Source organism: Pygocentrus nattereri, chromosome 20, assembly GCF_015220715.1.
Source record: "Pygocentrus nattereri isolate fPygNat1 chromosome 20, fPygNat1.pri, whole genome shotgun sequence".
NCBI lineage: Eukaryota > Metazoa > Chordata > Actinopteri > Characiformes > Serrasalmidae > Pygocentrus > Pygocentrus nattereri.
Window position 1 is genome coordinate 8,289,916 of NC_051230.1, and position 27,998 is coordinate 8,317,913.

The 27,998-nt window shown below is 40.7% G+C and overlaps 2 protein-coding genes across 3 annotated transcripts; one reads left to right on the plus strand and one right to left on the minus strand.

Moving 5' to 3' along the window:
* Nucleotides 1-241: 241 nt before the first annotated feature.
* Nucleotides 242-22,247, minus strand: rnft2 (ring finger protein, transmembrane 2). 2 transcript variants are annotated; one of them, XM_017705057.2, is made up of 11 exons: nt 22,139-22,247; nt 18,701-18,778; nt 16,815-17,191; nt 13,339-13,461; nt 13,049-13,125; nt 12,745-12,845; nt 11,495-11,648; nt 4,253-4,402; nt 3,821-3,886; nt 2,570-2,671; nt 242-2,136 (listed from the first exon to the last, which is right to left on the minus strand). In XM_017705057.2, the coding sequence occupies exons 1-11, from the start codon at nt 22,171-22,173 to the stop codon at nt 2,002-2,004; spliced, it is 1,398 nt and encodes a 465-aa protein (XP_017560546.1). In that variant the 5' UTR covers nt 22,174-22,247; the 3' UTR covers nt 242-2,001. The 2 variants fall into 2 exon arrangements, with proteins under 2 accessions (XP_017560546.1, XP_017560548.1); XM_017705059.2 differs by lacking the exon at nt 22,139-22,247 and adding an exon at nt 20,755-20,902.
* spring1 (SREBF pathway regulator in golgi 1) lies at nt 21,539-27,964 on the plus strand. Its single transcript, XM_017705060.2, has 5 exons — nt 21,539-22,264; nt 23,456-23,612; nt 25,439-25,590; nt 26,459-26,572; nt 27,305-27,964. The coding sequence occupies exons 1-5, from the start codon at nt 22,172-22,174 to the stop codon at nt 27,386-27,388; spliced, it is 600 nt and encodes a 199-aa protein (XP_017560549.1). The 5' UTR covers nt 21,539-22,171; the 3' UTR covers nt 27,389-27,964.
* Nucleotides 27,965-27,998: the final 34 nt, after the last annotated feature.

Below are 27,998 nucleotides of genomic sequence, written 5' to 3' on the forward strand. Positions count from 1 at the left end.
AAAGGGCTTCGACTTGATTGTTGGTTGCAGTGTTAACGTAGATGATTCGTATGAAATCTCATGCATAATGTGAATCTAAGGGCATGCTACTGTTGTTTACATAAGCTACAATCTTTTATATAAACCCGAATTATGAACAGCTAGCGTTGTGTTTTTATTAAATGATGTGTTTTACCTCTGCCGCTATTTTGATATTGTGATTGTCCTTTATGAAAATAAAAGGCTTTTAAATTTACCAAAATGAAGCGTTTTACTGAAAGAGCTTTAATATCACAAGTGATAATGTCATACAATCATACATTACCATGCAACTCATCCTAGATTACAGTGCCATTTAACTCATTTTGGCTTAAAAGCCCCGTGTTGTGGTGCTGCTTGGGAATAGGCTGCAACAGCAGAGGGCAACGATACATAACAAAGAGGCTTTTCTTTATTCAGTGAAGATGTATTATGTTATGTACCGCAATAACAGTGGTGGATTTACTTACTGTCCCCAGTGCACAGACAAAGTTAATAGGCCTGTCATACAAAAATGACTCATCAATGAATAAAAAAAGGACGATGCCACATTTGACATTACGTCAAGTTAAGATTCCAGCCACTAGCATTCACTGTCAGTAATAAAGGTTCTGCGCAGGTACATTTTTCGTTCATCAAGGTACAAACAATGTAAATGTATCCTCAAAAGGTACAGCAGTGGTTTTAAGGTCCAATTATGCAGCTTAAATAACTCTGTCCAGGTGAAAAGTACACATTTGTACTTTTTCATAATCTAATGATTTAAAACGGAGCAATAAAATAAAAAGGCTGGAGATGAGACGGGGGGTGTGGAGTCGATACAACTTAGAAAATATGATTTCAATGGATTTTGGTACAGTTATGTTCGCTGACTGAAGGTACTGAGAGCGGACCACCCCAGTGACAAGAATTTTTACCTTTGTTTTGTGGAAGCATTATAAACAAGAGGGAGACACATCAGGGCTATTTACGTAGACTTGAAGGGAGCTAATGAGTGAGGTTTGCTGTTTAGAATGGATAGAATGGCTGTTTAGTGGATTTTTCTGTGTTCGATGACATGATGTGTTGTTTTTTATTAGGTGAAAATAAGATTATCCTCTACAGAGGACACAGAATTACTTTTATTTACTGAATTTAACAAATTAGAATGTACAAACCTATACAAACATAGCACGTTATTTTATTATATATATATATATATATATATATATATATATATATATATAAATTTACAGAAGTCTAGAGAGGCCATGAGGCAGTTATAATTTTCTGGATTGTTATTTTGAGATGAGTTAATTATCCTGTTATTCCAAGATAGCAAAACTGTTACCTTGAAATAACAACTTCTTTGTTTTTTGTTATCTCGAGATTAAGACTCTCTCAAGATTATCTTAAGATAACAAGTCAATTATCTTGTGATCTCAAGACAGCAAAGTTGTTATCTTGAGATCATGAGTTACTTACCTTGGTGCATCAAGATAGCAACAGCTCATGACCTCTCTGAACTTCTGTAAAACTGTTCAAAAAGTTCCATATTTACGTCGTCTGTAGAGGATCTGTCAACATATTTTCACTTTTTTCATTTGATTCCCCCAGTTAAGTGGAAAAGTTTTGAGTAATCAAATCTGGGCTTTATTACTTGCAACAGCTGTGGACGGCACAGTCCATGTTAAAATGGATAAATAAATAAAACAATCATATTTTATAATATCAGAAACTGAAAATAAGGTGATGCACTGAATGTACTTCATTCATTCATGTAATACTTCACTCAAATTCCACTCATTTCCACATGAATAAAATATACGAAATCAAAAAGTCATGACCTCTGAGTCGCGTACATAGTAGTAGTTTCATGGTCAGCAAGGACAGATTAGGATGGTACTTTTGCCAGGCATCATAATACATTATAAAAAAATCCTTGTGCACCGACTGTGTTCCCCTCCCAGCCCACCAGCTCGCTGTGCCGGATACTCGCTGTGGTCAGTAGATCTGAAAGTGAGCAGAGGTGGTGCCGTCCTTCCAGCTGCGAGGCGTCTCCACAACTACTGCACGGCACAGCGGACAGGTTCGTTCACGGTCGAACCACAGACAAAGGCAGTCCTCACAGAACACGTGCTGCAAGACAAAAATGGTCTAGTGGTCATTTCAGTTTGCTTACACATGCTGTAACCTATTCGCTCCAATCAACTGTACACACGCACACTGCCCCTTAAAAAAAAGTTTCCGGACATATAGGTTTTAAAATTTTGCTGCTGGTTTACGACAGTAAAATATTTAACATCTTAAATATTAAATAACCAGGTTTATTCTGAATAAACCGTAATCAACTATGTAGAAAACAGGTAGGAAAACGTGTTCCCACTTTAAAATGATGACATTCCTGAAAAGCGACATTTCCTACACATATTAATATTACATGTGTTGATGTATGATTACTGAATCAAAATGCAATGTCAAATTAAAGTAAAAATGACATAATATGCATTATACTGTGCCATTAGGATAGCCCCAAGCATGTTTCTGCACAGCATGTTTCTGCAGGTCTTACCTGGCAGAGCAGAGCGATTGGCTCTCTGAATTCAGCCTGGCAGATCGCGCACACATCTCCTGCTTCACTGCACTGCTGACTGCTGGCTCTCATACCATACGTCTGAGCAGAGAGACACCGGCAAAAAAAAAAAAAAAGAAATCAGTCCATTAAAAATAAATCAATCAATAAATAAATAAAAGCATAAAGCATTAATATACCACACACTGCATCACACAGTAAATGCATCACACAAGCAATTATATATATATAAAAATAAAGAGCTCAAATAAGAAATAGTATATGTAATGAACATAATGAAAACTAAAATGTGAAAGAAACAACCAAGAAGACAGATGATAACAAAAAAAACAAAAAAATTAAATGACAAATATGAATTATAAAGAAAATGATTCAATAAAAACAGTGAAATCGAAACAGAACTACAAACAAACAGAAGAACAATCTAACAAAACAGTTAGCTGAAGGGAGGTGGGTAGAAAGTAGAAGCTTAAAATGGTCGAGTGACACCAGCGAGCAGAGTTTTAGACTTCACTGTAATGTATTCCTGTGTCTGTCTGTCTGCCCTGCGATGGACTGGCGACCTGTTCAGGGTGTATCCTGCCTTCCACCCAGTGACAGCTGGGACAGGCTCCAGCTTCCCACCACGACCCAGAAGGATAAGTGGTTTAGATTATGTGTGTGTGTGTGTGTGTGTGTGTGTGTGTAATGTATTCCAGTTTGTTGGTGTTCTGGAGCTAAAAGCAGATTTTTCCAATTTAGTCAAAAATCTAGGAACGTGACAGGTGATCCGGTCACTGGAACGCCTTGTACACATCTCTCCACCGTGAAGGAATAAAAACGGCAGGTTTTAAAAAAAACCTGTAGCAATGTATTTGTGATTATTTCAAGTAACCGCTTCATGCAGCTGTGATGCAGCTTTTAGAGGAATCAAATGCTTCAGACATCTGGTTCCTACATCATCTTCTGTAAAAATTTGGTAAGCTTCTCTAAAATGCAGCATTTCCCAGCAAACCACCCTGAATGACACTGTTAACGATTATTGAACTTCTGTGGAATTTCCCCTTAAATTTCACTGATCATTATGACTGCACAAACGCCTGAAGATCACAGAGACAACTGCAGTGTGGGTGCAAAACTAATGCAAGGGGGCTATGCATCAGCTTTGTAAAGTGCATATTCAAACTACTACAGCACAAAGAAATAAACATCAGCAACTTAAATCCTTTGGAAGAGGGAAAAAGGACCAACCTGAGAGCTACACAGAACAACGAATGCTTTCCGAATGCCTGATATTCTCCCACAAAGATCAAACGACTGCAAAAGAGGAAAAAACAGAAAAAAAACATCATAATAGCAAAGGCACATCTGACAGCAGTGTCTTTTGATCTGCTCAAATGGCTCCTGCAATAAGCTTCTGTCCCTGAATGAAACTCTTCAGCCCATCATAAAAATCTCATTTTCAGCTGGGGCGCAGCAGTCCAGCGCACATTTCTACTCCACTCCTTTGGCGATAAACATCTTTTTGAAATCCCACCATTGTTTCTCCAACGTGTGAATGCACATGTCCTTGCCCTTATGAGAAATAGAATCACTGATGGGAATAGGAAATTTATTAGCAACATCAAAAGATTCAAAAAGCCTTTTTTCCATTCCCCACACAAAGTGTTGATGACATTTTACCTTGCAAAGGCTGTAGATAATAATCAACGATGCACCCAGGAAATAGCTGCTGGATGGATCTTCCCCCATGATGTACTTGTACCACATCTGGATGGGAACCAAAGCCCGGAACAGTTGACTCAGCTCCTCGATCAGCAAATAGAGCTTCCCCTGTTAGGCAACACAATGAAGGTGTTAAACACTATAATTCATTGTGAGAGTGCTGATCCAAGGCCAGGGACAGCTCATTACCTGAGGTCTAAATACCATTATGACTGATACTGTGTGTGTAAACATACATACATACATACATACATACATATATATATATATATATATATATAAAACCTCGTATCTCAGTTTTTGTTGCTTTTTGTAGTTGTTGACATAACTGCCCTTTACATTGCGTATACATTTCATGATGAGAGAGAGAGAGAGAGAGAGAGAGAGAGAGAGAGAGAGAGAGAGAATAAACATACATCCTCTATCAGACCAGTAGCCTGGTTCGATACACGCTTTTAACACACTTTAATGTTGGTATTTTTCTTCAGGGAGAAAAAAACATTTATATGTAATGGGTTTTCCTCTAATAATAATAATAATAATAATAATAATAATAATAATAATAATAATAATAATAATAATAATAATAATAATAATAACAACAACAACAACAACATTAATAACAATAATAAAAAACAACCTAAATGCAATATGCAATATTGTTATGTAATGTATGTGTGTGTATATACACATACATTTTATATTTACACACACATATACACACACACACACACACACATATATATATATATATATATATATATACACATACATACATACACACACACACATACATACATAAATCATTGAACTCAAGTCTTCCAACCACTTCCATGGCCACAGGTGTATAAAGCCGAGCCCCTAGGCCTGCAGACTGCTTCTACAGACATTAGTGAAAGAATGGGTCGCTCTCAGGAGCTCAGAGAATTCCAGCGTGGTACCGTGATCGGACGCCACCTGTGCATCAAGTCCAGTCATGAAATTTCCTCACTACTAAATATTCCACAGTCAGCTGTCAGTGGGATTATAACAAAGTGGAAGTGATTGGGAGTGACAGCAACGCGGCCACGTAAAATGACAGCGCGGGGTCAGCGGATGCTGAGGGGCATAGTGCACAGAGGTTGCCAACTTTCTACAGAGTCAATCACTACAGACCTCCAATCTTCAGCTCAAGAACAGCGTAGAGAGCTTCATGGAATGGGTTTCCAAGGCCGAGCAGCTGCATCCAAGCCTTACATCACCAAGCACAATGCAAAGCATAGAATGCATTGGTATAAAGTGGCGGCACTGGACTTTAGAGCAGTGGAGACGTGTTCTCTGGATTGACTAATCACGCCTCTCTGTCTGGACATCCGACGGATGAGTCTGGGTTGGTGGAGGGGGGATTATGGTGTGGGGTTGTTTTTCAGGAGTTGGGCTCGGCCCCTTAGTTCCAGTGAAAGGAACTCTTAATGTTTCAGCACCAAGACAATTTCATGCTCCCAACTTTGTGGGAACAGTTTGGGGACGGCCCCTTCCTGTTCCAACATGACTGCACACCAGGGCACAAAGCAGGTCCATAAAGACATGGATGAGCGAGCTTGGTGTGGGAGAACTTGACTGGCCTGCACAGAGTCCTGACCTCAACCTGATAGAACACCTTTGGGATGAATTAGAGCGGAGACTGTGAGCCAGGCCTTCTCGTCCAACATTAGTGTCTGACCTCACAAATGTGCTTCTGGAAGAACGGTCAAAAATTCCCATAAACACACTCCTAAACCTTGTAGAAAGCCTTTCCAGGCTTTCCGTTGCATTAAGAATGGGATGTCAATCAAGTTCACATGAACGTGAAGGCAGACAAGCAAATAATTTTAGCAGTATAGTGTTTGTGTGTGTGTGTGTGTATATATATGTATATATAAGTATAATTTTTTTCTTCTCTCATCAATAAACACAATATTGCTAACATAATATTATTGTTAGTGCCTCAATATTTTTCCATACTTAATATGGATATTATTTTCGTATCTCTGTAAAAAATACATGCCTAGCAGAATGCTAAGAGAAGGATTTTGGATAGTCAAGAAGTGCCAGCACTTAGGCACAAAAGAGGGCGACATCAAGCCAAACACAGAGAGGGAAAAACCCTGTCACATGAAAGGGGGGGGCAGTAATAAATAAAAACACCAAATATGGTTGGATTTCATTCACCTATCCATATACTGCAGGTGCCCCTCTGCTACATCATTTAAAAGAGCCTGGGAGTTAAAAAAAAAGCTTAAACTACGCCTAAACAGTGGCAACAGACCAAGGCTCCACAGTCTCCTGGCATGATGAACAATTTAGCTACACTGCAAAGAAAACTGGCAGAAACTCTGTACACCTGCTACCCACTTACACTAAGAGTAGCAGTCAACCTTTCAGACCGATACAAAACCACTTTACTTCACTCACCGTCCAATATTACCCACTACAAAGGAGAGCAGAAAAAATGTGTAATGTACAGACATCTATATATTTCTCTTAACAGTTGTTGGGGTGTATTAGCTGGAGGTTTTTGTAAACAAAAGGTGCCAAAAATAAAGCCACACCGTTAACACCTCTAGCATTTAAGATCAAATAACATGCATAGCCTTTTGACGGAGAGCTTGTCTCTCAGGACACATTTTGTATGCAACAATGGCTTATTTAGCTTTGCACAAGAGCGTGGAACATGAAATGGAAACTTAGACCTCACCAATCAGCACTACGCTGACTAAATCATCACACAGCTGCCTCAAATCGTTCTGTAATCTCTAACGGAGTTGCTTACGTGCATTCTGCCATTACATGGCATACAGTTATCTGTAAAAAGGTTAACTGCATACACAGAACTAGCAGCCAACGTGAGGCCTAGAGTTTGTAGTTTTGTCCATTTTTATAGGTAAATATAGTATCAGAACCATGGAAGCAAGTCCATTTGACACTATTTGACACAGTTTGACGCATTTCTTATTTTCACCCCTGATCCTCGTTCTCTTCCCCTATGAAATCACTTCATTAACAGCTACTGGCGCTGCTCTGTAGGCGACCCTGCCCGTCTGCAGTGACAGCAGAGGAGGGTGAAGTTCAGCTCCTCACTGCTGGGCTTTAGTTACATTTAGGACATCATAGGCCTTTAAATAGGGGGGACATGGGACAATTAATTATTATCACCCACTGCTAATTCTTCAGTGATATGAAGCTATTCATTAGCTTCTTATTTGAATTTCCAAGTTCCACCTTAAATAGGCGCCAAAATGTAACTGCTGCACCATTTATGGTGGAACGAAATTTAGCTACCTGCCAAGACATCAGCATACTACTAGAATTTGTTATGCTTGTTATAAAGAAAAGCACCGCGATGCATTGAAACGACTAAACTAAGATGATACAATTGTCGGCATATTTTTTGGAGAAAATTCTTAGGTTTCTTTGGTTGCTTGTGCAGCCCTACCCCACTTCGCACTACCCCTCTATCTCAACAAAAATCAGGACACCCTACCTCTAGGCGAGAATGCACAAAATGGAGGGGTAGGGGCCGAGTGGTAGGAGCCGAGTGGTAGGGGCGAGCGGTGAAATGGGATTAGGCCTTAATCTTCCATTATTTGTTAGCCACATCAGAATCACAGCTAAACTAAAAAACGAACCAGAGACCGGATGTCTCTTTGCTGACTGACGCGAGAGGACATTCGCACAAATGTTTTTCCTTCATTGAACTTCAAGGGATACGCAGAGCGGGGAATCTACTCCAACATGTGCGCTCGCTTCCCAAACACAAACCACTAAACCGCTGAGAGAATGACTACTGCTGCAGCTCCGTTTGCATAATGATGGCTTGGATTTTCTCTGACAGCAATTAATCACCCTCTTTGGATGCATGCTAGATGCCTGCCGGGGTCCTGTGACCTGCCCACATAGGCAATTCATCTTAGCCAGAGTTTCCACCAAACTGTTTCCTCTCTTCCTCTCAGCTTGTCTGATTAGACGGACTGAAACTGGACCCTCGCCAAACACTAAAAAGCGGAGCCAGTTTTCTTCACGGGGGGCCATCTCACTCCTGCTCGGTTTTGACAGTAACGGCTGTGCGTGCGTAATAACAATAAAAGAAACCATTTTTAAAGCAGGCCACTCGAGGGTGTTGGGGGGACATCCCTTGGGTAGGGAAACCATGTGTTCCATTAATCTTAATCCATGTGGGGCGGTATTTGATTAAAACACTGATTAGTCTTTTCTGTTCTTTTCTTCTACATCGCAGCAGCTTAAAAGGCTTTTAAAACCGCTCTGACCTCCATAGAAGCCTTATAGCCATTCACAAAGGGTTTCGATGGTCAAATGAGTGCAAAGCACAGACATGTATGGGCTTGTACATAGATGTATGTGTGGATGTTTATAGCCAAAGTAATGCTCAGCATGGCACAGTAATGAGGCAGAAAGGCTGACTGCGTGACCATGACTTCATCGCCTGACAGTGGGCCACCTGGGCACAATACAAGAGGTGGAAAGTGTGTGTCTACGTGTGTGTTGAGGGGAGCACGACTGGCTCACATGACGTCCTGACACTGATTGGGCTACATGGTGATTGCAGGGAGTCCCATCCAGACTTCCCTGAGGCAGGAGAAAGCAGTAACCATGACTGAGGTCCAAGGTACGAGTGTGTGTGTGTGTGTGTTTGTGAGTTTGTTTTGGTACATTTTCTGGCCAAAAAAAAAAAAAAAAAGACTGTCAGAAACACAAATTTAATCAAATTTAATTTCTTTTTGGTCACATAAGTTACGGTTTAGTACTAGACTTTTACACAAGTGAAGAATATTGCCCTAATGAGGACATCGTTGTCTTACAATTTACCTGTGAGCAATTAAAATGGACCTCTTCTGGATAATTGGCCAGACAATGAATCTGATGGAAAACAGATGGAGCATTCTGTGGAAATTAGATACAGATATGCACAAAAAAAGAAAACGGCTACAAAATAATAGCCAATTGTTTGGATATCCCAGTGAGTGCTGCTGGACCAATTGTGAGCAAATGGAAACTGCATCATGTCACCAAGGCACTGCTTACACAAGGCCATCCCTCTGAACTCAGCGTCAGAACAACAAGAGGACTTGTGAGGGAAGCCTCAGATAGGCCAACAATCACTTTGAAGGGGGTACAGAGTTTGGTGGCTGAACTGGAGTCAAGGCGCACCAGGCAATGATATCAAGAGCTCTGCATAGAACTAGCCTGTATGGGAGAGTGACTAGAAAGAAGCCATTACTAAAGACAAACCACATCAAAGCAGGTCAAACGTTTACCAGTAAGCATCAGAGTGGCCAGGTAAGCTTTTTGGCCAAAATTCAAAATGCCATCTCAACAGTGAAGTACGGTGGTGGCAGCATCCTGCTGTGTACATGCTTATCCTTAGCCGAGACTGGGCTTCTTGTTAAAATTTAAGGAGGAATGGGTGGTGCAAAATGCAGGAAGATGTTACACGACGACTTTTCAATCTGCTAAAAAACAACAACTTCACCTTTCAACAGGACAGTGATTCCAAGCACCAGGCCAAAGCAACACAGGAGTACTCAAACCAGAAAAAGATTAAATGTTCTGAAATGTCCAAGCCAAAGGAATCAATCCAATTCAGAATATGTGGTACTACTTGAAAGATGCGATCCACAGGCGTCATGCAACCAACGTGAAGAACCAGGAGGAAATCTGCCAGGAAGAATGGGCAAAAACATTCCCAAACAGTGGGACAAATAATTCATTTCTACTTTGGAAATGTACTCAAATAGTATATTGGCTTTCAATACAAATACTGGCTGGAACAATCTGTGCCATTTCTTTTACAGACTAATCTGATGACTTTCAAGGGGTTGAATACTTTTGCAAGGCACTGCAGGTATTTCTATTCAAATAGGTTATAATGCTATTACAAATACAGTGCTGTGGAAAGCCATAGGCCACCATTCAATTTATTTCATTTCCAATCAAAACAGCCATTAAATACAAGCTATTCTTTTTTCAGAATCAAGAAAAAAAAAAACAGAAAACATTTAACGGAAAAATACACTTTAGTCTCAACAACTAAAAATAAGAGATATTTTTAGCATTTAATATGGAAGCCTTTATTACAGCTTTCATTATTTTCAAGAGAGTTGCTTTAAGTTATGCAAGAGAACGCATCACATATCTAACAAAAACCGAATAACATGTACTTAATGGCTGTTTTGACTGGAAAGCACATTAATAAGGGTGGTCTCTGACTTCTGCACAAGACTGCAAAAATACTTACATAAATATAATACGTATGGGAACTGCGTATGACCTCACGTCCTGACACTGTATAAAAACAAACCTGTGTGCACGTGTGAGCGTGAGCATGTGTGTGTGCTCCAGGGAGAGGTGACCTCACTCCAGCTCTCTGGGGACCATGAGCTCACATACTGCTTGCCAGGAAGCCAGCCACACAGGCAGGGAGACAGCCTGCATTGATTGGCTTGTTTATCAGAGCTGGTGAATCGCACTCCGCGACCTGAGAATAGCCAATCTTACCAATGCCATAAACACTCATCGCAGGAAGCCAGTCAAGGGACATGCATGCATACAAGTGAGGTACCGGTTTATTAGGGCCAACTACCTTGTACCTACAATTGTATACAAAAGCTTGCACACCCCTGGTCAAATGATGTTTTGTTGATCTAAGTGAAAATGAATCAACACATCCTCTAAAGCGAACACACTTCTGCACATTTTAATGCACAGTTATTGTTTATTTGCTGAACTTAACATATTTTTTCCAATATGTTAAACTCAGCAAATACATAGAAATTGTGCACTAAAAAAAGCAAAAATTAAAAAATACAATGTATATCACTGCCGTGGGAAGAAAACCTTGTATCTCCATTTTTGCTGTTTTTCCGTTTTTGACATAATTTGATGCTTGTTGCTCTTTACATTGTGTGTACATTTCATGATGAATGGACCAAAAGAAACAGCCCAAAATTACTCGCAAAAAGTCTGGTACCACTGACTTACGTTAAAAGTAAAGTAGGTTTTTTCTTTCTCCTGTAAAGCTGTTATACAAGGAGACAAGGTTTTCTTCAGACAACAGCAATATTATATATATATATATATATATATATATATATATATATATATATATATAGCTTTTTTTCCCTGATGTATATGCACGTATAAATAACAAATAAAGACTCTTACTCTTGATTTGAATGCAAGGAGGATCTTAGGCAGGAAGAGAACGAGGCACTTGACAGCAATGGTGATGTACTTCAGTACAAAGTCTGTGATTCCAACCACCCAGATCAGATCGAAGAAATCATAGCTGCTGATGTTCGGCTTGGCAAAAATAAGGCTGTAGGGAGAACACCAAAAGAGAAAATTCAACATTATTGTCTGCTTTTTTAATGACGAAGGACTATATGCATATTTGACTATGGCCAAAATTCTGGACACTGTGAGCAAAAACTGAAACAAACAAAACTGACAATAAACAAAAAACACTGGTTACAGACTGCCGTCTGTAAATACAGCATGTGACAAAGTTCACATCCTTGACAAGAGAGAACGGCTGCTCCTCCAATTCCATGGATTCGGGTTTTTTTTATTTTGTTCTACTTTGTGCTTTCAGATTTTACACATTTGTGATTTTTTTTTTTTGGTCATTTTTCAAAACTGTGGCTGCAGATGGCGTCGGCATACCAGCAGAGACTTTCTGCTTTTAATAATTAGCTGTATTCTGGGCAAAAAGAGCAGGATGTCGTGTTTTCACATGGTAACCAACGGGTAGTGGACAAGTTCTTGGGAGCTGAATTAACACTCTTATTTCTCAGCATGTAACAATGTTTAAAAATCACCTGTCCAATAGAAACTGTGACATAGCCCCATGTGGCTGACAAGTCCACCTGCTGCCACTCAAACTGTTTAAACACGTCTGAACTGACGAGGACACAAGAGTGAAGGAATCACTAAAATCACCGTTTCTCATTTTTCTTTACTGTCAACATTATTTTGAAAGATTTGGATGCTCACGCTCTGTTGTAGATCCTTTTTAATATTTAAAATCTTTCTGGACTGAAACTGCTCATTGTCTGCTGGAACCCTAGCTTACATCTTGTCCTGACCCTAAGGCAGTCGAGCACCGTCATCGGTTCTCCGTGTCATCGAACTTGGACAAATGACCGATACAGTTCTGTAGGGTGGGACATAAACAAAAAAAAAAAAGAAAATGAAAAATGATAAAATTATGGGGAACTAAATACTCACATGATGTGTAGACATACATGCTCCTAAAGAAAGAATGTAAACAGAACAGATAAATAATGGAAACAACATAATACAAAAAAAAAAAAGACAATGATAACAGAATAGGGTGTAAAACGGAGGAACTCTTGGTGGTTGATGCATGTGTCTAAAAGTGGTACTGGAACAGACCCCCCTTTCACACTGACCTGTTGTAGAGCTCCTCAGCACTGAAAGTGTAGTACACATAGACAATGTTGCCTGCCAGAAACAGCAGGATCCACAGAGTGATGAAAACAGACCTCTCCTCCTGCAAAAATCAGCAAATATTAAATCCATCGTGTACTTTACTTAACTGAGCATTTCATCGCCGCAAAAAAATAATAGAAATTATAAATCCACTATGTTAAAAAATACATGAACCTCTCAGGGCTTGCTGAATGATCCAGACCCTTGACTTGCCTGTGCAAGTCCCAGAATAAAAATATAGGCATCCTGAAGGCTTAGACTTACTCGGAGTGACACCTGGTGCTTTAGAGTAGAATTAGCAAAGGCAAATGTGCTGGCCATGCCGATGCATACAGCAATACCTGGAAAAGACACAGCGACAGTGCGATTAGGATAGGCAGTGCTGATTTGATCATTGGTTTGACAATGAAACACACACACACACCCCTATAGATACACAGACTGATAGACAGATCACCATAAATCATGTAAGCAGAATTCGTATAACAGTATTTCTTTTCTCGAGCATCCTGAACATGATACTCTTAATCAGTTGAGGATTCAAAAGCTCTCACCAAGTTTGTGCTGGAAGCAGACTTTAGCGAGGAGGATGAGGATGAAGGGCAGTCCTCTCTGCAGCCATGTGACCACAGCTTTGAGCTCAGAGAGAGCAGGAGCAGGGGCGGAGGCCTCATCACCTAATAAGAGGGTAAGAAAAGAAGAATTGTTCATTACAGTGAAAGTAAAACCTTCCCCATTACTGACTTAATGTAACGTCTTCATCATAACATCTAATCAGACGGAAGAAGGAAGATCCCGTCTGGCTGCACTGCGTTTTTGGTGCAGGATTCTTGCGCAATTAAGAGCAAAAATATTAGAAAGATTTAAAGCGAAATAACAACAAAAATCTACACTGTTTCTCTCCATCGCCCGCAAACACGATCAATCAAATAAAACACGTGTAGTGTGAAGTTTGCTGCTTTAGATTTGCACCAGATCTACTGATCGACCACTGTAACGGAGGCTTCCAGGCTTCCAAGCCTTTAACTGCGCGATCTGCATGATTAAAGCCTCAAAGCACATCAGTTTTGTTCATCATCACCAAAAGTCTGCTCATGTGACGACAAAATTCAGGCTTGTTAAATGCACGGCTGCCATGCAGCGTTCATCACTGCTAAAAAGTGGCTCTGCGCGATCAGTGAGGGGGTAATTATGGGTGTACTTACTGTGGACTGGGGTGCCTTTTTCCTTTTGCTTTGAATGGCAGAGGCACCGTCCACACCGGTCTTTCTGCACCCTCACTTGAAAAAAATGTAACTCAAAGCATCATAGCAGCAATTTTTCTTTTGTACGCTGAACAATCATACGATCATAGGTAAAGACCCAATTTTAAGGGACCAAAAAAAAAAAAAAAAGATCAAGACTTTCTGAAAACGAACGCAAAGATATTAACGTCATCTTTCATATCAAGGTCAACGTTGACGGCCTGTGACGCTGTGTGCAATTTTTAATCAGAGCCAGCTCCATCTTCTACATGGTACTGACGTATTAAAAATCAAAGCTCTGTTGATGGTTGCAGTCGAAACAAAAGGAGGCAGAACAGCTACTCTTGGTCTTTATACAACAAGCAACATACTGGCCATAAAAATGCAGACGTTAAAGAAAATATGTTCTCCAGAAGCTGCCAGTCAGTGCAACGCAGCCATTATTGTTGTTTATGTTGACGCATTCTACTCCGTTCATGCCCGGCCTTTTTTGTAGAGTGGTGTCCAGTCAGAACTTGTGCCTTTTAGTCACAGTGCTTAAAAGAAAAACGATGAAATTGTTGCTCTTACTACAAGAATCCATTTTTCCTTCATTTTCCAGCTTCTTGCCACATTCTCGGGGTGTTAAAGAGTAACTACACCCAATCATGTTCAACTCCACCCCTGGCTCAACTTTAAAAAGTGCTCAAAAATGGGGGGCACGCTGGGAGGGGCACTGCAGTGATCCTCATGCGACTCCGATCTGAGGCTGTGTAGACGCGCAAATCTGACCTCTTTCATATGCGGAACAGAGGAAAAAATGTATTCATTTGAGCGAACGTTTTGCAGTTTTTAAGCACATTTTCTTTTAGTCGTGGTCATGATTTCTTAAACGGTTCCCTCGTTTTCTTTACTTTGTTGGTACGTTTTTGTTTATTCATGATCACGATTTTCTAATTCGTTCTCTCGTTTTTTTTTTTAATAGTTGTCAAGTTTCATTTTTATGAAATGATTTGCGCACAAAACCAATCTAGTAGATACAGTCTGTGTTATTTGTCCAGTTCAGGGGTAACTAACAGCTCCCCGAGACAGTCTGACAGGTTTTGATGTGATAGACCGGTAGACTGAGATGCTCATCAGGTCTGATTTTGGTTTGGGGCGTTATGAGGAAACTGCAGCTCCTCTTCACAGCAAACGGCCCTCAGATTCATGAGTGCAGCTGCTGTCTGGTGGTGAAATGAAGAAAAACTAACTACAATCGTCGTAGTGCCAGGAAACGATTAGCAGCGCGCGGCAGAGGTGCGGAACGGTAGAACATTCCCTAAAAACGTGACCGCTCTCCTCTAATTATCTGCCCAAACGGGTCCAAATTCAATACAACCCGAGCCCTGATCTCTTGGATGCACCGAATTCCAAATGAAGAAAGTGGATTTCTTCTAACTCGGTCTGTCTACGTTTGACATCACGCTCGCAGACTGCATCACCGGTCAGCCACGGTTTGCTGCAGTGGCCCTAAATCCTCACGCTCTGTAAGCTCTTCATGGCACATTAATAATAATCATTTTTAAAAACGGTCTTAGGGTGTAGTTACTCTTTAAAAAAAGCATTTAGTGTGACATTCCCACTGAAAAATCCTGCTTAATCATACTAAATTAATGTGCTTGTTAAGAATTTGCTTGTTACTGGTACCAGTTACATTTTCTGTCTGTAAATATTTAAACAATAGCCTCAAAGTACAGCTGACTGACAGTTAGGATGCTGTTATTGCTTAGCAACAGGGAGACGCACAGCCAGAAACAGCCTTCAGAGAAACCGTTTGCACCCCTTCCTACTGAGCAACATTGACCTTGTAGCTCCAGTGCAAAATCAATCATGCCTTGGTTGGTTGACAACTACATGTAGAAAATCGGTCCCACTTCATATTGAGTCTCTAATAACTGTGTAGTTACATGTGAGTAACATATGTAACAACAACGTAACTACTGATGGTTCTGACACTGTTACAGATGTATTATACAAGTACAGCCCATGTAATTACACAAGTGTATCTTAATAGTTGTAATAGCCTATTCTTTCTCATGTAATTACACAAGGGGGATAAATGTAATTATATTCACGGTCAGACTGGAACAGCTATTTTGCTGGTCTTATCCAGCAGTAAAAGATCCTATGTAATAACTTACATTAAGACATTATTAACACTGTATCTGCCAGCTTTCCAAACATTTAGGTAGCATTTATGTTGCTACAGTAACCAGTTTATATACTCTATATATACTCCATTTACATTTACGGCATTTGGCTGACGCTCTTATCCAGAGCAACTTACAATTTGATCATTTTTACACAGGTAGGCCAAGGTGGTGTTAGGAGTCTTGCCCAAGGACTCTTATTGGTATAGTGTAGGGTGTTTACCCAGGTGGGGATTGAACCCTAGTCTGCAGCGTAGAAGGCAGAGGTGTTACCCACTACACTATCCAACCACATCTATATCACCACTCCATTATTACACAGTACTTACATGAACAACTACACAGGAACTGTCAACTTATTTTAAGGTGTAACTTCAACACTACACTACAGGAAAGTTCCCATGTAGAAGATACACTTGTGTAATTACACAGGCTGTACTTCTGTATTCGGTCTGTAACATCGACTGAATAATCAATAGTTACTGTGTTAATAATAAGGCTATTCATGTGTAACTACACAGTTCATAGGGACACTTAATATTAAGTGGGACCAGAAAATCTAGTACACTTTATTTCTGACCACACAAACTCTTTAACAAGCTGCACAGTCCTCACCTCCATCATCTCTGCTACCATGTCTCTCAGTTGAGGAGGCAGAATGGAGCAGGGAGGAGCGGTGCTGTCCAGACTGGTGGAAATGATGGTGGTGATGGTGATGGTGGTGCTGTGGAGGGCGGGGATGGTAAGGCGTGCTCTCTGCCCGGTGAGGGCCTTCCTCCCTGGACGAGGCAGTCATTTGGATGAAGACCTCTGGAGGAGATCCCAGGACGAGTCCAGCAGCCTGGAAGGGGGCTGAGGTTACAGTGCCAGCAGAGACCCCCACCAGCCCAGAGAAGAGCTGCTGGGGAGAGGTGGGTGAGTCTGGCTTCAGGCAATCGAATACCCCTCCTTCATCCAGGCTGCTCTCCGACCCTAGAGTTTGACTCCTGTTCCTGTAGATTCAGAAAGAAAAAAGAGGGGACTTTCAGTCTACTTATACACTGAAGTTAAAAAAGAACTAAAAAAAATAAATAAATAATAAAAATTCTCAATAATTTAGAAGTTTCCTTGGCAATTTGAATGCTGATAATGCATATTTTAAGTTCTCCTTTACACCTCTCTTACAGATAGACATTCACATTTGTATTAATTCATTGTCAGATAGCACATCTTGGTGTATTTGCTTCTAATGCTGTAGTTTTAATAGTTCCTTTGCGCATCTTTTTCCAAAAATAATTCCAAAAAAGCGATGCATAGTTTATTGTTCTGTTGCTGCGCTTATATCCTATATTTTACTTTTCTTTCCACTGATGATGTTTGTGTGGTTTTACACATCAAAAACAGTCATATTTCTTTTTCACGTGAACATTTTCCAAGCTTTTTTTTTTTACTGTGCCTTCATGCCTTATGCAAATGATCTCTGTTCTGACTGGCTGCCCTGTAGTGCTTCAATTATAAAGCAGTCAAGGCTGAAACACTCCTTACAACTTCAGCATCATCATCATCATCATCATCATCATCAGAATCCTTTATTGATCCCAGAGGGAAATTGCAGTTATTACAGCTGCAACCCTTTACGTAAAAGAATAAACACTTTAATAATTTCAAACAAAAGAGAAATTTGCAATATGTACACGAGATTTAAGTTCTTATGAACACAGCATAAATAGGTGAAGACTGCTGTAAGATGAAGAGGTGCATAAATGTTGCTGTGATGTAACAAGAACATTGGTCCTCGTTCACCAACACCTTCTGAAGTTTTCTCTTAAATGTGTTCCTGAGGAAGGTCCTAAGAAAACGCCTACATCCGATTCTTGACGTGTTCTTAAACTGCAAAAGTGCTTGGACCTTTGTGCTCTTGAGTGTGTGTAGATTCTGTTCTTACTTAAGAACTAATCCCAAGTAAGAAAACACCGGCGAACGCCAGAATCTTACTGAAAGCTGTGTAAGTGGGTTTTCTTAAGAGCAACTGATGAACGAGGCACATTGAATTCAAACCAAGCCGCTTTTGCTGCCTTGGTGCTGCACGGACTGGTGAGTGAATAATATGTTTTGTTTATATAACGCATAAAACCATTTTATTTAAAAAAGAGAGTTTTTTAGATTAAGATTAAGTGATTAAGTGACCCTTATTAGTCCCACAACAGGGAAGCCCAGATCGGTGGGCAGCCCAATCCACAGCACCCAGGGAGCAGTTGGGGGTTAGGTGTCTTGCTCAAGGACACCTCAGTCATGTGCTGTCAGCTCTGGGGATCGAACCGGAGACCTTCCGGTCACGAGGCTGGTTCCGTAACCTCGAGCCCACGGCTGCCCCCGAGTAATTTGGTTTGCCGTGATACACGCATCACTCAAAATGTACAGTCAGGCTGGCCAGTTGCTTCAGTGCCATGACTGTACGATCAGGCTAAAAATAGGGTAACCTGACCACAGGCACATTCAGTGCTGACCAAGGAAACCCCAACCTTTCAGGCGGCATGCCGTCCGTGTTGCTGCTGTGGCGTCTCTGCATGGCGCCAACTTTGTCACCAGAAGATGTAAATCTGGGAAAAAAAGACACCAAAATTAACACCACAAACAAATACTGTTACTAATCTGTGATTAATCAGTAGCTGATCAGTCAGACTAGAGATGATTCCATGAAAGCATTCAGGTGAGAAGACTAATGAGCACCCCAGCTAATGATCCAACAGCACAACATCCAATTCAGACCCTAATAGTGTTGTTAAAATTGCTCGATTACACCTGATTATTAAAAAGTGCAGGAGTGGGGGAGGAGCCATCAACATCTACTGTACGCTTGTACTGCAGAAAATAGCTAGACACCGGCCCATTCACACGTTTTACGCCATGTGTTGGTTTTTTTTAATTATACATGTTGTTTTAATGACGTTTTTCACAACAAAGTGTTTCTGGAGTCTTTTAAAGACGATGTATAATTCGTTCTTGCTCAGTTAAGTCAGTTTTATTGCTATAACTCAATCATAACTCAATTAATCGTTGTAAAGATCGGTTTAAAAAATACCCTGTAAGCAGAGTGATGGCTCTAAAGCTGATCTTAAAGAGGCACTCCAGCCTCAGACTAGCGTTGATTATAGCATTTGTCGTGTTATGCAACATTCTGTGGCACAGCAACACACCACTCGGCCTCTCATCGCTTTGACAGAAGGCGTGATTTGGTTTCCTACTCATGTTTTCATCCATCAGTGATCCCTCACTACAATACCCAGAATGCATTACGCAAATGCATCAGAAAACTGCTGCACCCTCCCAAGGCGACGAACATGTAAAGGCTTCATATTCATCTTCGTAACTAGGTCCAATTACCTGGTTTCCTTCTGCATTCGCTAGATAACAACAACAAAAAAAACAAAAACAAAGAAGATCCGCCCCTCCCCCACCTTCAAGATACATCATCAAAAGGGGAGTTTTCCAGGCTTTAAACCAGGGAAAACTCATTCTAGAGATCACAGTAGGGCCGATGTAGGAGGCTAGTAGGCGTGTCAACCGCAGACGCCGGAATGGCTAAAGCTTCCATTTCGGCCAGAATGTCTCTTTAAGCTACACTCTTCAAAAAAGACGGTTCTTCAAGGGGTCTTTAGTGAAAGGTGTGGTCCTATTTAGAACTCTGAGTGCTATATAGAACAATTTCATGCTTAAACGGTTCTTACGTGGTGAAATGGCTATTCAAATGGATGGAGACGGTGTTGCAGACGGTTCTATATGGTACAAAACAGGGTCATGATGTCAAGCTTGTAACAACAGAGCCCTTTTGGTGCTACATGTAACCATTTTCGAAAAGATTCTATATAGAACCATATGCGACAAATCCTTTACGAGTCTGAAGAACCACTTCACCGTACAAAGACCCATTCTCTATGATACATCTCATGGCTCAACATACAACCCTGCATTCATAAAAGAACCATTTTCTTCAGACTGAATAAGGATTTGTTGTACATGGTTCTATATAGAACCTTTTGCGAAAAATGGTTATATGTAGCACCTAAAGGGTTCTTCCGTTGTCACAAGCTTGACATCACATTTTCAGTACCACATTTCACCAAAAAGGTTCAATATAGCACTGATAGTTCTAAAAAGAACCACTCCTTTCGCTGAAGAACCTTTGAAGAACTGTCTTTATTAAGGGTGGTCGCCAACATCATGTCACTTACTGTCAGCACCACTGTTTTCATTGTTTTCCACTGATGGTTTTTCTGACTGACCAAAGCTTGTTTATTTCTCTTTCTGCGCTCTCAGCCTCTTTTTCTTAAATGGCCATGATTTAGAAAAACGCTGTGAAGGGTCAACATTTTGGGATCAGAGCACGAAAACGCTGATGGGTCTGCTTTAAAGGCTTTTACTCCACAGCAGGACCTGAAACTGCGTTTCTAGTGACCAAATCATCCAAAAACAAAGGCACGCGGAGTCATTACGTGATCAACACAAACACAAGGCAACCCAGAGAACCCATCTCCTACACTCTCCTCTTTAGAAAACAGAAATTTGACCATCTCACCATCATCTCGGCCCTCATAGCACTGACCAGCCTGCAAGCAAACCGCCTCAGCCAGCTACAGCTAAAAGAGCTAACGGAGCGGCTTGGACAACGACCCTTTCCGGAGGCGTGGAGCCCGGAGAGCCAATCACAGCCGCGCCCTCTGACGTCCCTGTGTTTGGTGGCGGAACCAGATTAAGGTAAACGACTCACAGTTAGATTCAGTTCACCGAACCGATTCTTTAAAACTGTCCGATTCAACAATTCTCTCTTCGAAAACATGTACAAAAATAAACACAATAAAAACAAGAAAAATGGACAAAAACAAGGCATAACAGATAAAAAGCGGCGTATACAAAACCTCCAAAAGCATTACAGCATGCAGAATAACAGCAGACAAAACTACATACAAAACACGTGACGGCACACATACAAACTATATAAAGCACACAGCGAATATCATTCACTTCTTTGTCACCTGGATTCAGTACAAATCTGTATGTTTATTGCGTCCAAGATGTAACTGGAGTTCATTAAAATAGAAAAAAACAGTAAATCATATGCGAGTCATATCGAGGGTGTCAGATTCAGTCCACAGAGAGAAACGGCCACTACTACTACTACTACTACTACTAGTAGTAGAGTAATAATAATAATAATAATAATAATAATAATAATAATAGAAATGAAGTTCAATGTGCGTCGAACAAAATGAAAAACAAAAAAAAACTACTCGAAAGGTGAACAAATTTGAGTCGGTTCTGTTGGACTCGGTTCGGCTTGTTTTATTAAAAAGAACCGGTTCAGACAAGACAGTCATAAGTCGGACATCGCTAGCTCAGGCGCCACAGTCAGTTTCCAATACCGACTTCATCTCCCTTTTCTCACCCGAATAACACATCAGCTTACGAGCGATTTAAGGGGGTTTTAATCTAACTAGTAGATGTTCCTCTCTCTTCGCCCGTCTGCAGAGCCGCTTGCTCATATTAGCGGATAAAAAGAGACGTCGCTAAATGCTATGCGGCTAATTTAACCTTCTTGTTTGTTTTGATGTTTTTTTGAGGTCACTAGATCATCACCAGACCTGCCAGACGACACTAGACCAAAACCAGAGACATACAACCAAGACCGTATATAGTTAAGCTGCATATATACACTAACTACTTACTAAACGACCGTATATGTGTTTTAATATAGGTTAGCTGAATCCGTTTTGGCCTAAAATGGGTTAGTTAGCTTAGCTCAGCTAGCTAGCTGGTGCTAACTGCCGTTAACCGAGCAGCCGCCGCTTTGTTCGTCTGTTTCGATCAGCAGCGGTGGAAAGGGCGTTTTGGGTCCAGGTCGAGGAAAGCTGGATGCGGCTGATTAAACAGCCGCAGTGCTAGTGCTCGTCGTGGTGAACTACCTGGACCTGGTGCACATCCAGAAGAAAGAATCCATGGTGCTCCGCAGGCTGCTGCGCAGACGCTGGGTCCTGGGGGTCGTCCTCGGCTTGTCCCTCCTTTACTTTGTCACCAGCACCCTCAAACAGGTGATACTCTGTTCTCATGGGACACGTCTACACATATGGTTAATAGAGCCTATACAAGAGCTGGTAGAGTATATGGAGAAGAGCTTGTGCCACATTGAAAAGCGGAGGAAGAAACGACATGCAGAATATGTGCCAAAACTAAAAATAAAACCTTTTTATTACATCATTTTCACATCCTCTTTAACTGGAAAGCAGTACATAAGGATTTGTGTTTAAAACAAGAAATCGCTGCTGCTGGAACAAAACCTCGTATCTCCAAAATGCTGACTTTATAGGAGAAGGAAAAAACATGCTTCGACTTTAATGTAAGTCAGTGGAACCAGGCGTCTTTCCAAGTCATTCTGGGCTGTTTCTTGTGGTCCGCTTATCATGGCGTTTACACACAATGGAAAGAGCAGCAGGCATTTTCAAATTATGCAAAAAAACTGAAAAACGGACAAAAATGGAGATTGCGAGATTTTCTCCTGGCAGTTGAAGTTGAGTCCGTGTTGAATACAGTCCACCTCGACATGTAATGTAGGCGTGACTTTAGGGCTTTCTACCTTGCAGTACTTAAAATGGTGCTGATGGATCTTGTACTCTTCATTTTGGATCGTTTTCCACGTAGAGCGGTTTAAATGCAATCTCGTGTGCATTGATTTCATTGTTTTGCTAGCAGTTAAATGAGGTAAATGAAGGGGGCAGTCATGGGCTGGAGGTTAGGGAACCAGCCTCGTGACTGGAAGGTCGCCGGTTCAATCCCCAGAGCCGACAGCACATGACTGAGGTGTCCTTGAGCAAGACACCTAACCCCCAACTGCACCCCTGGCACTGCGGATTGGGCTGCCCACCGCTCCGGGCAAGTGTGCTCACTGCCCCCTAGTGTGTGTGTGCTCACTAGAGTGTATGTGGTGTTTCACTTCACGGATGGGTTAAATGTGGAGGTGAAATCTCCCTGTTGTGGGACTAATAAGGGTCACTTAATCTTAAACTTAAATGTGGATGAAGTACGAAAAAGAGGCTGAGCAGTGTGGAAACACTTAAACCAATGGATTTACATAGTGACAACTTATTCAGGCAGCAATTCAGCCCTGAATATTCACACTGAAGCTATAAGGAGTGTTTCAGCCAGGCCTGGCGCAGTCCAGTGCTGGCGTATTTTATTTAGTGCAGTGCGGTCATTTGTTAAGCCCCCTGATGTGTCGTTTCCAGGAGGAGCGAACCGGACGGGACCGCACGCTCCTTCAGACGAGCGAATCTGACCACCGCATACCATGGAAGGTGAAGTTCAACCTGGGCAACAGTAGCAGGCAGATCACACAGTGTAGAAACTCCATACAGGGGAAGACCCTCCTCACAGATGAACTTGGTAAGTAATGCGGAGAGGAACGTCACACAGTCGTCTGTTGAGTTCACCCACCGAGATCCAGAAGATACGCTTCTACATTTCAGGGCCTGGTGCGCCCCTGTCCTGCACGTCTTAGTCAGGCTTTCGCTGGTGAAACTGGATATAAATAGGGCTGATTATATTAGCATCTGAGTAGTCTACCAATTTGTTTAGTGATGAGAGTAATTAGAGTTTTTTTTAATATTAAAAAAAAGGCCAAACGATAAAAAAAACAGACTTAAAGGAAGTTTTATCAACATGCTCAGTTCAGTCATTGAGAGTTAAATGGAGTCATTCAGAGTAGTTTAATAGGAACTGGTGCATGGTCGAAAAACTAACTTGAATTTTTTCTTACATTGGTCATTGGTGGTGATGGGAACCGGGGGGTTTGCAATGCCTATAGAAGAAATGTAGCCATTTTATTTACTATTGATTTGACCTGTGAACCAACACGTGTTGTACGGTTTGATATGTAATGACAATAGTAAAGTGTAAATCTCTGAATGTATTTTCTTTAAAAAAAAAAAAAGCCTTGAAAACTGAAGCTCTGGAAAACAACGTCTCATCATTAGGTCATCACGCAACATATTCCCAACCATTGGATTTTTAAAATGTATTTATTTTATTTTATTTGTGTGTGTGTGTGTGTGTGTGTGTGTGTGTGTGTGTGTATGTGTGTGTGTGTGTGTATGTGTGTGTGTGTGAGCTAGCTCTCAGAGGCATTTAAAACTTTGGACATCTGGTTATCATCGCCACCTCTGTGAACACTTTACAGAGCAGAACATTTCACGTTAAACCGCTCTTAAACTTTTAGTAATGCAGAACGCAATAACGAACAATAACAAACAAAAAAGATGCAAAGATCCTAAAGATAAACAAAACAACGCAAGGCAATTCACAAGGCGGCTTCGTACTGTAGGAGAGCAGTAGACAAAATGAAAATATGCATTATATCTGAAGATTGTTGCGTAAACATTACCATTTCATAAAGGTACTTATCAAAATGTTATTTTCAGAATAACCAATTTACCGTCACAGCCCTTTTTGTGAGTTGCATGAAACAATTTCAGTATGTGCAATATATCATTTAAATACAACGAATACTTATATAATGTGGATTTCATTATAACATTGATTTATAATGTTTGAAATGTGGCCAGTATGTAAGTCATGGCACATTTTCCTTTGTAGAGGGTGTTAATTAAAAAAAAAAATCAACAAAACATGCAATGTGAAGTTCAGGTTCAAGAGGCTTGTCATTTCGGCTGTATACGTACACAGTGAAACGAAACCGCGTTCCTCCAGGACCAAGTGCAAAACAATACAGTAAACACAATACAGACAAAACAGTGCAATACAGCACAGCCAGTACAAGGTACTGAAGAATATGTGGAGCTGTGTGAAGGAGGATGTACCATACTATGACATATTAGCGTATAAAAGCATGGCAGTCAGAACAGCAGTGGAACACAGTATTTGGTTGAAAGGCAAGTCGTCAGATATCCAAGTTATATCCAGTGAAGTATTTCAGTGAAATGCGGTAATTATATTTAAATACAGTGTCAACTTTGTCACTGTGGGTGTTCAAACTTTTGCATGCAACTGTGGTAAGTACTGAACGATAAGCGTTCTGTTTAAGGAGATAAGCTTGACACTTAAGCTGTTCCTTACTATCTGATGGGTAGTGTGGTTTTTTTATTTTGTGTGTAATAGCGATTAGTTATTTACTGATCATGTAATCTGTTAAAAATATGCTGTTGCTGTATTGACAGTTCCTGTGTTATAACCTTTGGGTTGTTGTGGTTTAGGTTATGTATGTGAGAGGAAAGATCTGCTGGTTAACGGCTGCTGTAACGTGAACGCGCCGAGCTCCAGGCAGCACATCTGTAAGAGCTGTCTGCCCAACGGCTGCTGCAGTGTGTACGAGTACTGCGTCTCCTGCTGCCTTCAGCCTGACAAGGTACCGATCACAATCTTACTATGTAATGTGTGAAATTCTCACTGAGTCAGCAATAGCGTCTCGGCAGTTTGCATGTTTGTATGCAAATAACACACATTTTAAATTTCTGCAATTTGGTCTGTTTTACAGTAAGAAACAGGCGATTTATTTTTCGTATACAGGCAACGCCAACGTCTTTCTGTTTTGTTGATTCAAAAGTAAAATCAACACATTCCCTGCATGGAACAAACTTAATGTACTGTATTTGGCGCATTTCTGCTGACTTTAGTGCACAGTTTCAATGTATTTGCTAAATGAAATATTTAGGAAAAAATAAAACTAAAATTAAAAGTTGCAGAAAAGCGTGTTCCACCGAGAGAAGGTCATTTTATTTTCATGTGAAAACTTGTAAAATCATTATTTTTTGGTATATTATGGTAACTCACAAAAGCAGCAATTTGACCAGTGACGAAACCTTTGCCTAAAACTGTATATTTTTGTCATTTTAAATCATTTTAAGTCATTTTAAAGACTTCATTCTTTATCTTTTTCCAGTAAAGTACTGTGTGATCATTGAAAGTTCATGCACAGCTTGTTATTGTTCAGATAAGTCTGTTTTCATTGCTCAGCCTTATTTTTCAAAACCTGATTTCTCAACTGACCATCAAAGTATTGAGTAATTGGTGACAGTCTGCAATTTCCCCCTGGGATCAATAAAGGAATCTGAATCAGTCTAAGTTCGAAATAGTGTTTCGCATTGTTAAAATGTATTAGATGATGGACCAGTGTGCTAGCTCAAGATATCTGGGCCTATAATTTAAACAGATGTACTGTACTGACTAAGTATGCTCTCTCTGGTTCTCTCCCTCTGGTTCTCTCCCTCTCTCAGCAACCCCTCCTGGAGCGTTTTTTGAACCGAGCAGCTGAAGGGTTTCAGAATCTCTTCACAGCCGTAGAGGATCACTTTGAGCTGTGCCTGGCTAAATGCCGTACCTCCTCACAGGTGCATGTCAAAAACACTGCATGCCTCTCCTCTTTGTACTTCCTCAGCACATCAGATTTGGCTGAGTAGTGTTAAAGTTGGCGGCGAGCACCATGCAGACAGAAATGGGTGGGTGGAGGAGCCTAAACTTACACCCAACTGAATTATTCTTACCTTAGTGACTCTAGCAGGACGAAGTGTAGACTTGAGTTGCAGTAAAGAAGACTTCCCTATTGACTCACGTTAGAACATCTTAATACCTCCAGCATAAGGATGAAAGTTAGTTGAGTGGTTCTCTTTTTTGGGAAGCTTTTGGTCTAAAATAAACTGTTTTCGTTCTTAAGCTGAAACTAAAGTGGGAGGGATGTGAGTAACAGCAATAGTAATGTCATCATCAGGCAGCATCATCAACAGAAAGAAAATGAACATGAAGCAGGAAATATGGTCTTAATATAAATGGGCAAAGCAGAACTGAGTACAAAGTAATTACTTCTTTCAGAAATTCACTGAATTATCTGTATTATCATTTAAAAATATTCAGAGAAGTCAAAACCCATTATTATTTTGCTCATGTAAACGTAACTGTTTGAACCTCGGTTATGCATGAAGGCAATGCTCTCCCCCAAAAATGCTTCCTTTCCAGCTGTAGCATCCTCACATTTTTCCTTTGTGTTCCTTTCAGGAGGTTAAAGTGAATGAATTCAACTGTTGTATCAAGTGATTTGTGATGTGTGTGTTTTTATTGTTCCTCAGAGTGTCCAGCATGAAAACACCTACAGAAACCCTCAGGCCAAGTACTGTTATGGTGAAAGCCCTCCCGAACTCCTGCCAATCTGATGGTTTGTGTTCGGAAGGAACGCATTTTCAGCGTCTTTGAATGGCCGCGTTGGACCAAAACGAACAGACTGAACACGCCAGCACAAAGACGTAACCTGGCAGCGGGGACAAAAAGGATGAAGGATATCATGTACACTTCATAAGTGCATAGAACCATCTTAACCTCATCAGTGATGATCATCTAGTTGCTTATAAGGGGCGGGGGGTGTTTTGTTCTGTCTTATTGTTGGTCACCGTGGTGCTGCAAGTATTTTCAGGGCCACTGCACTGCAGAAATACACCCTCCCAGGTGTTGACTAAACTGGAAATGCTTCAACGTGTGAGTCTGATGTCAGATTATGTCTGCCACCAAACTCAAACAGAAACTGTGTCTAGAATATTGCATATGGGTGCGGTAAATGTTGACTCGGTGGTAAACAGTAAGGGAAACTAAACTTTTTGAGCTTATCATAAGTATGCTTTTTCTTCTTGGTGGTGTTTTTCAGTACAATTCTTACACTAATCTGAGATTTGTGTTACATGGTTGCATGTAAACTGCTATATGTTAATTTAATAAAGTTTTAATCACTCACTGTATCTGCTGGACAGCAGTGAAGTTTATTGACCATAT